This window comes from Gymnogyps californianus, chromosome 1, assembly GCF_018139145.2.
Source record: "Gymnogyps californianus isolate 813 chromosome 1, ASM1813914v2, whole genome shotgun sequence".
Classification (NCBI taxonomy): Eukaryota; Metazoa; Chordata; class Aves; order Accipitriformes; family Cathartidae; genus Gymnogyps; species Gymnogyps californianus.
The window spans coordinates 145,567,791-145,582,601 of record NC_059471.1 but is presented as its reverse complement, the minus strand read 5'-3'; the positions used below and the strand labels follow the sequence as shown (position 1 = coordinate 145,582,601).

Sequence of the window (14,811 nt, the reverse complement as noted above, 5' to 3'; positions counted from 1 at the left end):
ATTTAATGATGGATTAAACAAAAACAATTCTTTCCCTTTTTCTTCCATTCTGCCTAGTCAGGCTTCTCTGAGAAAAGGCAAAAGCAAATCTGTTAGGTGGATGTTTTAGTAGAGGAACTGGGATCTGATGGAGCTGTGCAAAACCACGATTTATTTATTCAGCTTTGAATGAAAGACTTGTGATGTTGTCCATACCCTTCCACACTTCAGAGTGATAATCTGATCTAAGACGTTGTCTCTCCTATAAAGCCCTGAAATACAGTTGCGCAAAATAATGCAACTGAAGTAAAAGTAAAACCTAGAAGGTGGAAAGTTGTGCTAAGAAACTACTGAAAAGTTCCTGCTAATATATTTACTGATGACGAAGTCTGAGTGATCATTCAATACAATCTGTCCCTAAAACGAATTAACTGAATGTGTATCAACTTTTCTGCAAGGTGCGTTGAATTTGATTTCCTCTGTTTTTGTTTCTTCTAGGGCTGTCAGAATGAGTGCACGGCTGGAGGATGTTTAGGAGAAACAGCAAAGCATATGACTGAATCTTTTAAGGTATGTTGTTTGCTAAAAGATGAGTGTCTGAAGCATTTCAGTAGATGGTGTCAGACAGCATCTGTAACATGGTAGTGATTGTTGTGCAGGCATTCGTAGCTACTAACACGCTTGAACATCATAATTCTGTAAATAATTCTGTAAGTTGCCTTTGCTGGAAATGTTTTCAATGTAGAAATTAAGAATGTTACAAGAAGAACTTTAATTTATTATAGTCTCAGGTACTAGCTAAAAGGTTAGTAGTCATTAAGCAAAAATTAAAATGGTATGGGTGATTTTATTTTTAACTCTTATCTGCTTCAAAAGCAATAGAAATAAAGATTGATTCCCCCCATTAAGTTTTTTTCCAAACAAAGTCTATGTAACACTCTATTATTTGTTAAACTTTGGCATTATGAACGGTGTTCAAAAGTAGGTTTTTCCATCTGGTCTCAAAGTTGCAGAGCTGAGGCTCTCTGAAGGACTCCAAAGCACAACACAGCTCTGGCACATTATCAGCACTCAACAAGCAAACAGGGCTATGATAATAAGGAATGCTGAGCAGCTGCCAGGAACTGACATGAAATCGAATCCCTCTTTTTTTTTTTTTTTTTATTTTAATCTTATTCTTAGAGCTGAGCTCAGTTAAGATATCACTCTTCCTCTGCCTCCTTCCTGAATGCAGTGCTAGTAACTAAGAGCTCATTTTAAACACTGCATGGATGCAGATGTCAACTTTTAATTTTCTTTTGGCAATGTAAAGCCCATCAGCATGTGCTCCTTTTAATTTTACCTTCTGTCCTCATTCTCTTTTTTTTTCTACCTCTCTTTTATACTTCTTTTGCCTTTATTCCGTGTGTCACACATCTGTAATTCTTTCTCCCCCTCTTTCCCTGCTTTACAATCTTTAAAAAGCCTCATCTGTATTTTGCAGATGTTTAAAAATAGTACCCAGAAAAAAGTGACCTCACTTGTGCATTTTCAGCAGTTCACTTCCTGTTATTGCTGACTATTGTCAGCAGTACATGAAATGAAATTATAATGATACACTTTGTAACTGTCATGTTCTTCCTGATTTTTTGGGCAGTGTCACTGCTGTGCAATCTTCTGAAGTACGCTTCAGTAATTAGTTCCCTTTTAGTTGCCAGGCTTTAAGCAGATATGGAAAATAAATGCTGCAGAAAATGCGTTGGCCTCCTTGGTAAGATTTATTCTGATGCTGGTCTCATTGAAAACAGCAAAGAATTCTTGAGAGTCCATGACTACAGAATTTCATCACGTAGGAATATGCCATTTAATTTCTTTTTCCCCATTCTCAGCCCTTGCCAGTCCTTCTCTTCCTCATTTCTTTGCATTGTGTCTCTCTGGCAATTCTGCCCAAGAAGGAGGATTTAGGATGACTTTTCAGCCAGAAGGTCTGATTTGGAAAATGTTGACAAAAACAGGCATGCAACCAGTTTTGAAACCTGAAGGATTCACAAGTATGGAGTGCAGAGTTGTTTTGTGAATTCACCTTTAATAAATAGACAAGATAGATCTCAGTAGATTCATTCAGTAGAATGTGCTAGTGTATTTAAAAACAAAAATTGCTTTACGGAGAGGAGACTCCTGTGTAACTGCACTGTACTGTTTCCTTCCACTCATTGATGTAGTGCAGAAGGAAGACACAGAGTGGCAACAAACTCTGATAGTGTTTGGGTCGTAGGTGAACTGGGCATAAACTAAAGCAGACTTAAGGCAGATTTAATTATACCAGCAGTGAAGCAGGCACCTTACCAAAGCTCCAAATATTGGGTGGCACAAAGTTGGATTTAATCCAGTTTCCTTTCCATCGATACTTGTATGGCAGCCAGAATGGCAAATCATTGTAGTGGAGAGTCTGTGTGAGGGGAAAAATATATTAGCAGGTGGGACAGATGGTCATAAAGGGAATAATACCAGAAAAAACAGCTGGCTCAGGCTGAAGTCTAATTTGTAAGTCCATTCCTGCCTTATGGCACTGTTTCTGAAGATTAGCTGCAGTCACCAGAAAGGGGTACAGTTGTTTAGAGAATATTGTACTGTGGGGGGTGGCTGTATGAAAGTTATGATGGGAATACAAATACTGATTGCAATGTCATGTATAATAATAAGAATTTGCAGTCTCTTTTGAGTTGATTGTCAAATTAAAAAGAAAAACTTTATAAACAAAGGAAAAAATACCACCAGTCAATGACAAATAAAATAGCCTGGATTCATTCTAGGGAACTTCACAAACATTTCTGTGGAAGACAGTTACAGTTACAATTTCAGAAACTATAGCTAATAATATTTCAAAGGAATCAAGTTCACCCATGGGGCTGACTGTGCTGAAGAAAGCTGCAATTTTGTGCCAGTAACCTAAGTAATCCAAGATTGTGGGAATGTAGAAAACAGGGTATGGTTTTGTTTTATGCTTACATAAAATGTATTGTTTAAAGTGGATGATGCCCAACGTTTGAATGCCAGAGTAGCCCTATGAAGACATTTCTTTTTAGAATGCAGTGCTGTGCTTTTTAGCTTCTAGCTAAAGGTGAGCTGCTTTGAATTTTACTGCAGTTTCTGCCTGACTTGGAAAGGTGGACTCAGAGACTCCCTATACACTGGGAGGGAAGGAACGAATGCTACCTACAGCTTCTAGCAAGCAGTGAGCCCCTCTGCTAGCTGCTCACTGTTTTTGATTCTCATGGGCTTCTCTTAAGTCAATAGGTCAGAATTGGCACTTTGTTTGTCTTAACTGCTACTGAACTACCTTAATTTGACTCAGTTCTGCAGTTAAAAATCTCATCCTGACAGGTCTGTGATTTACAAGATGCTTAATGTATTGCACTTAGAGTTGACACATGACCAGTGATCTTGGAACAGATAAGAAACATTGAAGGAAACAGTGATTATGCTAGAGTTTCCTGTATTGTAGAAAATGTCAGATCTCCAGGATTTATCTACCCAGCTCCTCCCACTAGAGTGAAATCTTCCTCCCTCCCCCAACTGTTGTATGCACATATTTATGTTTGGGTTTGTTTTTTTTTTTTTTAAATAACTGGCTGTGGTTTGTGACCATAACCTACAAAGTTACACTTGTAGTTTTTGCCTGTTGTCAGCATTGGATGTCTAGGAGGGGAGTATGAAACCAGTAATGGAAAGTGCAGTCATCCTCTGTACCACTGAATGTATTTTGGAATGTTGAATCAAGAAATGCACATGTCTGATGTTGCTCTTATACATGTTTTTTTGCATTCAGTAATACCATGAAATAGCACACAGTTACGTCTAAGGCATTTAATGTTTATGATTAAAAACCTGGTAATTTCTTTAATGCATTCATGCTGCTTATTGTACTGTCACAAGACAGAAAAAATGTTGTTTGGATAATGTAGCGGTCTATTTCCATACGTAATTCTAATTCAGTTTCTTTTAATGTGTGTATTAGCTCTGACTTTGAATTCATAATGGTTGGTCTTAAGAAACTAAAGGCGTCTGTGATTGCCTTTTCCTTTCCTCATGTTCTCAATCCATATCCAGAAAGATGATTTTAGGGTTTATGTAATCTTTTGTCATGGAATACATTTTCTCTTTGAGAGACTGATACATGGAACACTTTAAGAAGGTATTACCTACTCCTATTACGTTTCTCTGTTTTAATGATCTGAAGCTATGTAGAATCAGTTGGGCACCTTAATGGTGCAAAGTTCAGTTCTTTTGTTTTAATTTTTAATGGCCTATTTAGTGTACCAAAATGGTGCAGACCTTCTAGGGAATACTGGCTAGTCTGCTATGCCAAAGCAGAATAAAGTACCTGTAGTTTACAAGTGGATCTGGATTGACTTGCTAATATGAAGACTTGTGGTAGTGGAATGAAAAATGTTTAAGTGGAGCTTCTGTATCTGAATGGCTCCTCATGTTACTCTAAATAACTGTGAGTGTTCCCACACAGTCTTCTGCAGACAGACCCAACCTTCCCAGGATCCGAGCCAGTGGGATGTGAGCCCATGGCAGACTGGAAGCTATATAGGCAGGTTAGTGCAGTGCTGTGCTCAAACTAATAATCCCTGTTGAGATCTTGGACTTGCTAGACTGAATACAGTGCTATGCTAATATGTTTTCATGGCTTCCAGTTTGAAGCTAGCTCACGTCTAGCTGTGCGAGATGCTGGATGTAGTGAATTTTCTGTAATGATGTATGTTTTAGTATTTGTTTCTTGCATTGCTATAATGTTTTAGAGCCCAAGCTGTGAACTAGCTGACATTGTGCTAGGTATTGTACAAATTAAAGCATAAAGATTGTTTCCACACTATAGGTATAACCTACAAATAAACAACCAAAATATCTGACAGTTTTTCCACAGAATCTAAAGCTGTAGTGTATTTTACCTCTGGATGAAACATGAAGAAACTGAAAATTTATTTCCAATGCTGGCATTTGTGGTTCAAATTGAGAGATTGTCAATGAAAGTTTTACAGACATTGATCTTGTTCTTGGAGGTCTCTTCACACAAATATAGTTATTCCTTGTAATAGGACCTTTAGTTGCATGTTTTAAAACATACAGCCTTTGCATGAAATGACTGTGAACTTGGTTGGCTCTGTGCAAAACATACTGTGCTGATTCCGATTCTCTGCCTTGTTTCACATTCTTGACAAATAATGCAAAAGATAAAGAACAGGTCTATATCTTACCCTGGAAACATTAAAATTATAAATAAGGTGGTGTTACAGGAGTAAATCTATGCAGTTAAGATGTAGGTTAGATGTTATTGCAGTATGCAGCATTTCTTGTTATATAGTGTACGTTAGAAAGAGTTGGAAAAATTCCTTTTTTCTGTGGAGAAAGATATGCCTATTTTCAAAACAGTCTTTCAAAGGAAAACCTGACTAATTATTGCATTTTCTATGTTTACATTAATGAAACTACATTATTGTGATTCATTACTATGTTTATACTAATGAAACTCAAGTGCGTCTATAATTTGTGCCAAATATAGTGAGATATGGGATTTCTTACTTTGGGAATTGAAAGAGGAACCAATCCATTTTGAGATATTAGACAGTTTTAAGCTTTATTTTAGAAAACTATTTTATATGTGAAAAAGTTGCTGACAGAGATAAAGAATAAACAATTCTCCAACCCCGTTTTTTTAAAGAAGAAAATTTTCTTCACCAAATTTTCTTCCTTCCCCTCCAATGCAAAGATTTAAAATGTATAAAATACAGAATAGTCTAATTTTTTGAAACATCTTTTTAAAATCTGAATTAATTGACTGTATCACATTGGCACAACATTAGAGTGACACGGTGAAAGTTCCACTCCTCGAAGAGTTTAGAAAGTACATAGCACTTCTCTCGTGTTTTCATTTTATATGAGCAGTAGGTAAAGTTTCTGATATGCTCAGAGCATATGGATCAAAGGAACACTGAAATGTTTTTGGAATGAGGACATATATGCATTATAGTTACCACATTACGTACAAGGCTAACAAATATAAAGCAGTTTACATGGTTTATATCTTTTCACATCTCTGCCTCTCCAGCTTGTTCTCAATTTGTAATTTTCTACTGACATCAATAAATTATTTGCCTGCCTAAGCATACGGGCACTCAGTGACGCTTTTTGTCTCACGTTCTTCTGTGGTTTTGGGTTTAGAGGGGGTGTAAGGAGAATGCCCTGCATTTCCATTTTAAATTCTATATTAGACCCCATTTTAAATTTTGATTGATCAGATAGAACATTTCCTTTATGTTTATGTTAAGTTGTATGGGGAAAAATTTATTACAGAAATTTACCAATATCTTGATGCTGTGATGAGTAGTAGCTCCCCAAAATGTGTATATAGGAAAGCTACTTTTATATAAACTGTCTTGAAACAGTAAAAGAAAGATGACCAATTGGATATCCGTATGTGTGTGTGTGTGTGTGTATAACATTACACAATAAGGCATCTCCAAATATTTTGTGTCTTAGAACCATAGGCCATCTAGTCCGTTCTCCCACTGAAAGCGGGACTATCATCAGCACCAGACCAGGTCAGCTGTGGTTTGTCTGTTGAATGCAGTGGTGCACTACTCTCTTTAAGAAAATATTTTTTTCTGATGTCCAGTCTGAACCTCCTAAGCTAAAACTGTGTCAGTTACCATTTGGTAGGTCATCTCTATATCATTTCCATGGAAGTACATAGCTGTAGCCATTGTTAGATCAGGATGCCAAGCTAGAGGCCAATTCTGGTTTTGTCATAACAGTATTTAGCATTTGTGGACTGGGCATTGCTTTAGAAATGGTCATTCTGATTTTATCTTGATTTCAGCTGAATCTATTCACTCTAGCTTTTCGTCAATGGCAATAAAATTATTTGCTTTTTATCATGTGTTGAATCAAAAAAGATTGGCAAGTAAAAATATTATTAGATCGCAGTGCCTTCATATCACTTCATTATGCCTCCCAGCAGGTTATGTATATGCTGCAGAATTATTTCAGGTGATTTACAATCAAATCCATTCCCTCATCTGCACCTGCCGAGAGGGAAACCAGCTACAACACAGAGAAGATTGAGTGCTGAGTGGTTTCTGTGGTATTCTGCATCCACACAGGCGTTGCACAAACTCTTGAATATTACTAATAATAGCTGGGCAAGACAGACTTACATATCTGCTGCTTTCATTCCAGTTATTAGGGAAGTATGGGTCTAGGTCACAGTAATGATCAACACACAGTGCACTTACAGTTGAGCATCCTGTTTTGACGAAAGAGAGAAGAAACAAAGCCCAGTATGTGTTGATGAATGTTTCAGTGGTTGCTGGTTGCTAGGAGAAAGTGGCTTTCCTGAAGGAGACCATGCAAGTTGCATGCACAGGTGGAGGGTACACTAATGCAGCTTAGTATTGCTGATGGCTCTACTTGGCACATCAGTGTTTCTAAATCAAGCTTGTTATCACAGAGTAGCAGCAGTAGTGTCGCTGCTTCAGCGTCATAGTAGCCAAGAAACACTACTGAGCAATGACAAGTACTTAGTGCTGTGAAAATAATTCACCATGATTCTTACACGATACGCTAAGGGATGATTTCCCAACAGTCTGCAAGTAGGTTTCTCGTGCCATCAGGAACCCATCTATAATGTGGCATTTGAGATCTGTGGCAGCTCTCTTCAGTTTTAGCTTGGTGGCAAGTAGTTCTGTGTTTCTCTTCAGGTGGGTAATGTCCTTCAAATAGTTGCAGGCTTTTGGCAAATACATTTTCTAAGCTGTAGTAGAGAAACTGATTGTCCCATTATCTGAAGTTGTACGATTTGCAAATAAAGCTAATTGTTTTCAGCAAATAACAGGAGCTTTCAGCCAAGATAAAAGGAAGATGCTAGAAAAAGAGCCAAGGGACAGTTTGGCTGAGTTGATTTATAGCACAAAGAAAGTGATGCTTTATCTTCTTTTTAACTAGGAGCTTAAGATACAGTTGATGTCTGTAAAAGCACAGAAATTGTACTAGAATTTTGGAAATTCCATTTGGCTTGTATAATTTTCTGGATTTACGTTTCCCAAGGTGAAGAACTGCTTTTAAAATGCAGGGCTTTAGCACCAGCCAATGATTCCCAAAGCAAACTATTTGACTCCAAAACATAAAATCCATGGTGTCCATACCTATTTCCAAGAATTCTTAAATTTTAATGTCATTGTGATATCAAGTCCACAGGTTTGATATTAAGTGTTTTCTTTGCTGAACACACATGAATAGGAACTACAATTTAGGAAAAGAATTTAGTCATTTTTTTCCATAGGATTCTGTTGGCCTTTCTTTTGAAATTATCTCTATATCCTAACTCTCATGAACTAACAGCCTAGAGAGCTGGAAGGGTTTTATCTTAATCCCATATTTAGTCCCCATTTCTAAGAAAGTACTGAATGGAATGAATTGGCAAAATGTGGCAGTTTCAGTGGCAGATCAAACATTGAAATTCATGGCAATTTGTAAGTTTACCTTCTGTCTACCAGTGTGAGAGGGAGATGGGATAAGAGAAAAAGGCAGGTGTGGTTAACTGAATGTTTGAAATTATTCCCGTAACCTCTATGTAAGAGACTGTAGCATGAAAGCATTTTATATTCCCAAAAGTTTTTGAAATTCCATATGAAGTGATAAATTCTGAATGCCTTCATTCCATGAATCCACTTCCCTGCATGTCTGCAAGCTTACTGAAATCAGGGTAAGAAGATTTAATTGCAACTGCTCAGGACTTGGACATGTGAGATTATGATTCTATTCTCAGCTATTCCACATAACATGTTTGTGACTGGCCAGGCTACTTAGGTGAAATATTTCCAACTTGTTTGTCTGAAATTTAGATTTGCAATTAATTTCTTCCTTCAATATGACTACTTTTTTTAAAAAAGCTTAGACATAAGTATCTCTTTTTTTGTTTCACTTTCTTCATGTGAAATAGAAATGATGTTTCCCAAAACAGGAGACAGTAGTGTCTTAAACCTCTGTGGACCAAATATATAAGTTTTGTTTTCATACAGCATTATTTGAACATCTAGAACACAGCGCCGCTGTACAAAAATGTGGTATCAGTGAAATGTCACAGATCTCTGTATTCCAGTTTTGTGTCACAGGCCAGTGTGAGCCCTCAGCTTGTGTAAGGCTCAAACCTTCTCCCAGGCAAACTCTTTCTAAAAATGGAACATTGTGTTTATGCTGCAGTGCAGAAATACAGTGGTTGTGAGGCAAGGAGCAGCACAGCATCAGGAACTGCATTAATCAAGATGTCAGATCTTTTGAGAAGAAGCAGTATATACTAATAGTGAATAATATGAGTAGGGTAATTAGTTAATGTGTTCCATTAGTGAAGAATGGTCCTGGTTTTGTATTTATGGAAATGTTTGAGTATAAGTCTATGGGAGGACTTTCTGTACAAGGAATTGGGTTATTACAGAATTGTAGTCTATGATTCCCTATATGGAATTGCTTCTTTCTAATCAAAAGCCCAGGTATAGCTACATTTCAGACATGAAGTGCAGTTGCATGGCCAAAGAGGATTTTTATATAGCTAACTCGACCAGCAGTAACAGTGAGCTACAGCAGTGTGTTTTTTCAGTCCAGTGCAATGACTGCATTAAAGCCTGCTCGTACTTCTTCCCTATTCACACTTTCTGATCACTCCACTTAGTTAACTGGAATAGCTGTTAGCAAACAGAAATAGTTTATAGGACCAAAATGCAATAATATGTCCAGTTCCTATGTTTAGTAGGCTCATCAGCATCGTCGTGGTTTATATTTTAAAGAGGTAGTCGTATTTGAAAAGTTTTGTATAATTCTTTGACAGATGAGATACTAGGTGACTGTTTTTTGTAGATCTGAAAATACCATTAGCTGGAGTAGAGGAGATAGACCCCATTAAAATCAAATAGATGCTTTCCTTAAGATTTCCTTGATATCAGGTAAAAGGTTTCCTTAGGATCTGTAGGAACCCCATTCCTTCATCTTTCTTAACTTTAAAAATGTATATCTTCTGAAACTTGTGTCAGTGGAAAACAGACTAATGAGTAAGGGACAACACCCCCCCGCGCCCCCCTCCCCCCAGACCATTACTAGTCCATTTAATTTTCCTGAAGCAGTAGAACTGGATAAGGCTATAAAGATTCAGGTAGTTTTGCCTCCCTTACAATCCAAATTCCTACAAAGCTGGAGGAAGGGTTCTTGGTTAACTTAAATGGGCTTTGGATCAAATCAGTGGGAGTTGGTGCAGGGCAACATTTCAGCAACATATGGAAAAACTCTTAAAATTTAGTTAGTGCCATTGAAGTCAATGATATTATGCATTATCCATGTACTTGAGTGTTTTGTAGAGCAAGATTGGTTTCTTCAATGCTTTCTCTACAGTCTAGCCAGACTATAGCTTTCCAACATCTTTATTTCCCTTCTGGTGTGCTTTGGGAGCTTCAGACTGCATTTTCAGCTGTGCTGCTGCCTTAGGTGCCCTTTTCATTCTCTAAGGCAAGAAGTTTATGTCAATTCCAACCACTTATCTGTTGTCTTGTCAGAGCAGGTTTACTTCCCTGCCTACTGCTCCAAATCAAACATTCCTGCATCAGAGTTGAAGCATCCATCAGGTCAGAGGAAAGGTTAAAGAAGCCAACAGTATGTTGTGCCCTTCTCCTTTTCTTCCCGTTGCTTGCAGAGCGTAGCAGAAGCTCATTCTTTGGTTTGACAAATATTTGATAAATATCTGTTATGAATAGTTTAGGTTAGATGCCTTGCAGAGGATGGACTAGACAAAGTCCTTCCAGCCATATTTTCTGTTGTTTCCATGATGGACTCACAAATAATTCAGAGCCTTCACTCCCTTTTGCTTTGTCATTTGTTCTGTGGTTTATTATCCAGTGTGCCGTCAACCTGATGCAATGACTCCAGGCCCCAGTCCAATTACATGTGCTAACATATTCACAGATGAAGTCTCAGGGAAGCTTTATGTTGAAAGATTTCTGGGTATTCTCCCTGGGGTTGCAGAAGATATTTTGTTATATTTTGTTTCTCTTTATTTTTTTATAGTAGGAAAATTAGGGCTTTCTTCCTGCTCAAATCTTGTTATATCTTGGCACACTTTCCATTCTCAAGCCTCAGGCTCTGCAGTAAATTTAAAATAGTAATGATGGTAAAGGGATTATAGGATAGCTTACATTAACATTACTTTTTATATTTACAAGCTAGTAATAGATTTCTAAGAATTTATTTAACTCTGTCTTATTCTGTTTTAAGTTATAGAACTCTTATTGTTCTTATTGTTTGTACTATAGACGTTATTATTGTGATCAGAGCCATACAGGGCTTAGCCCTATACACAAAGCGATAGTCTCTGCCCCAGAAAACTGGCAGTCTTTTCCAAAGAAGGTGGGGATGGGAAAAGAAACAAAACTACAGACCTTGGTTTACCCAAGGCCTGTAGGACATAAATCTCCTCTTTTTTACTCAAGTAGATGCTGCTGTGGTGTCAGCTAGTGATTAGTGGATAGAGCTGAGAGGTAGTAAGTCAGGAAAACTAGACAAAAATAATGCCTGCTAGAAGAGGTTGCAATTGGTTTCATCTACTGGAGCAGTATTCAGCATTTCTATTTCTAAGACAGGGTTTAGGAACAGGCGATTGCTTATTTTGTCCCAATGGAGGAGAAAGTACCTGTTGCCCTAACACCATACACAGCCTCTATAACCTTTTCCTGCTTTCTAGTTGCATAGCCTAGTACTGCTGCTGTCTGCTCTAACGCCACTGGTGGAGGAATTCGCGTGTCATCCCTGATTCCTCTCAGAGTTTGGCAACAGTTTGGCACAAGCCTTTTATGTGTGCAGTACTAGCTGTTAAACATGATTCATGATGTCTGCCTACAGAAAGCAGGCCCATGTGGTGAAGGCTTTTCCTGGATCAGGTTGCAGTTCCCTGTGAGCTGCTCGTAGTAGCTGCTCTACAGGAGCAATTATGTGCAACATATAGTAGCCTGAACCCTGCTGTATGAGGCTGCTGGGCTGGAATATCTAATGGATGAACTTCTCCAGCCAGTTAAGATCACTGCTCAGGTCAGCAAGAAAATGGGGGCAATCCTCTGCCACCTGCAGCTCGACATCTGGAAAGCGATGGAGCTGAATGAGTTACAGGAGAAAGGTGGTAGCTTACTCATTGGCTGCAAGGCCAAAAAAAACTTGTTTAAGAGAAGAGAGTGTTTCAGCTTCCAAAGGTGAATTAACAAGCCACTTTCTTCAGCCTAGATAGTATCCTCAACGTAGTGCGCCACCACTGCTTCTCTTTGGCAGTGTAAACCTCTTCTCCTCAGTCTGTCATATAGGAGGAGCCTCAGGTGCAGGAGGCCAGGCAGAAGATGTTGTGGGGTGAAAGCAGCTGCTCCAGCACAAAGAATGGCTTCCTGGGATAGAGATGTGTGTGCTGGGGAGGGCCCAAAAGCAACGATGAGGGTGCCACAGCCGTAAGGACTGAACGGCAGGAAAACGACATCCTCATCCCTGGAGCCCTCCTCAAAACCATTCTGTCTAGTCCCAGCCTCGTTCTCTCCAACTCTCCCTGGCTACGCTTTGTTACCTTTCCCCTTTACAGTAATTCCTCACGCTCTTTGTAATCTGTCTCCTTCTCAGAATTTGCTCTGCTACTGCAACCACATTTTGCTGTTCACAAGTGCAAGGGCAAAACAAGTTATTCAATTTTGCTTACGCTTCCATGTCTGTTATTGCATCAGAAGGCCCTGATATTTCCTAGGATATGCTTACAAACTCAGCGTAAGTAGTAAAAAATAATAATTACAGTTGCTTTGTGATCTTGAATGAATCACCTTGACTAGAAGTCAGGGAGGTTACTTATTTCATCAGAATAGATTATAGTCAGTCTCACTGAGTGGATGTTTATGTTTTGAGGATCTCTGCTGCAACTTGCTGTTGTGGTTAGGTAACTTGTAAGCTATTTTACAGCTGAGGCTGCCAGTTCTGTTTTTACCCAAGTAAGTGATAGAAATGCTTGGCCCAGCACAGTGTTTAGAAAAGTTTGGGTATGTCGAATGAATTACACCTGTTACAGCTGCTCAGCCTACTGCCTATGGTCTAGTAGTTTCAGTGCAGTGAAAATAACCACAGCCAAGGATCATTTGGGAAGGCATTGGCAAAACTTGATGGAAAGAGTAGGACAAAATATGCACTTGCCATCTGCACCTACTCGAGACAGCTCTCTAGGGTAAGAAAGGTAGGAATGTGATAAAGAGAGTAACAACTCTGGCCGGAGGCTGCTGTCAGCTCCAAGTCCACTTAAGGCTATTGCAAAGGCTGGGTAGAAGAAGCATTAAACTGACATTTTGGCTAGGGGCACCAGAATGTCTTGCTGCAGCTTTGGTTAAAATTGACACTGACCAGCATGTCACTTAGAGTTTGACCTAGCTCGTAATTGACAAGATCTGTTTTGATCAAATGATGAATTTTAGTTTCAGGTCACAATATATCTTCTTTACTTGGGATGGGTAAAGCTTCGCTATGGAAGAAGTTGTGTTGGAATTAGCAGGCACTTTTCAGATGAGGGGCTATTCAAAAAAGTGCATCTGGTCGAGACAGTGGCTGCTTGTAGGTGTAGTGTTGCTATATACGCCCTGAAAATCAACAGTACCCAGCTGGCTTCCCCACCACTTCCTTCTGCCTACCATAGGCAGAACAATCTGGTTCTTCCTATTTCTTACCGGAATGCCCTGGGCTGGGACCTAGGCATATATATCTCATACATACTGTACTGCTGCGACATGGAGCGTTTGCAGGGCTGGAACTATGTCTTTGTCATTTTACTTTAGGCAACAGGGGCCGAATAGCTGCACTCAATAGACTGTGTTCCACATCTGTTTCTTTCTTTATCATCTCCCTTATCCTTTTTTTTCCTGCATTTACCAGTTTTCCTTCCAGTTTAATGGTTTTGTTAGGCAGCAGCATCAGAAGGTGCTTGAGAGCACGTTGATAAACAAAGCAAGCAAAACACACACCTAGTTGAAAATTGCACTTTGTATTGGCAGTACAAACAGCGGAGATCTGGATGGGTGTTAATGCCAATCCCTAATCCATCCTTAATACGCTGCTTTCAGGGCTGGGGGAATGTTGACAAAGGAAAGATGTAAATTGCCATTTATAAAGATCATAGGTGATACCATGGTAGCACTGCGATAATTTTTTAATGAGTGATATTAAAGTAATGGGCATTGATACTTAATCAGTACTCCTGGTGTTAGTCATCTGGCCTTGCTCTGCTCTCTTTGTGTGGGTTCTTCTGAGTGTTTGGTTTCCCTCCTGCTGGTGCTGCTTGAACAGCACCACAAAATGCTGGGACAGGACTTCGGGGCAAGTTAAGCCAAAAGGGTCGGTGGGCCAGATGAGATGTTGTGTAGGGGGTCTTATTACTCAGGGACCTAGAAGAGGTTGAGGGTGCTGGCAATACTTCGTGCTGCAGACCACACTGTGGGAGAGAGTACTCCAAGGACGGGTTCTCCAACACTTCCCCTGCATCCCCCACATGGAAAGAAAAGATTGAATGTATTGCAGTGTTGGATGGTGTCTTGACATAAAAAACATTGGGATTCTGAAAGATTCAGGTGATTTCGCACACTGTTAACTTGCACTACTCACTGCTTGGTAAAAAGAGGGAGAAAAATACAATAGAATGAATAAGGGGGAAGAGCCTTAAGAAAGGATCTTAAGAAAGTAATGGCCAAAAAAAATCTTAAATGCATCTCCTGAGAGCTTAACAGGATTATAAGGATCAGG

At 39.0% G+C, this 14,811-nt stretch overlaps 1 protein-coding gene across 1 annotated transcript in view; it reads left to right on the top strand.

The window, feature by feature from the left end:
* Positions 1-14,811, top strand: part of BCAT1 (branched chain amino acid transaminase 1) — a 62,492-nt gene that overhangs the window by 18,210 nt on the left and 29,471 nt on the right. The window contains exon 2 of the mRNA XM_050914902.1: positions 478-549. Coding sequence (XP_050770859.1) covers positions 478-549 — 72 coding nt within the window. The remainder of the gene's footprint in view (positions 1-477; positions 550-14,811) is intronic.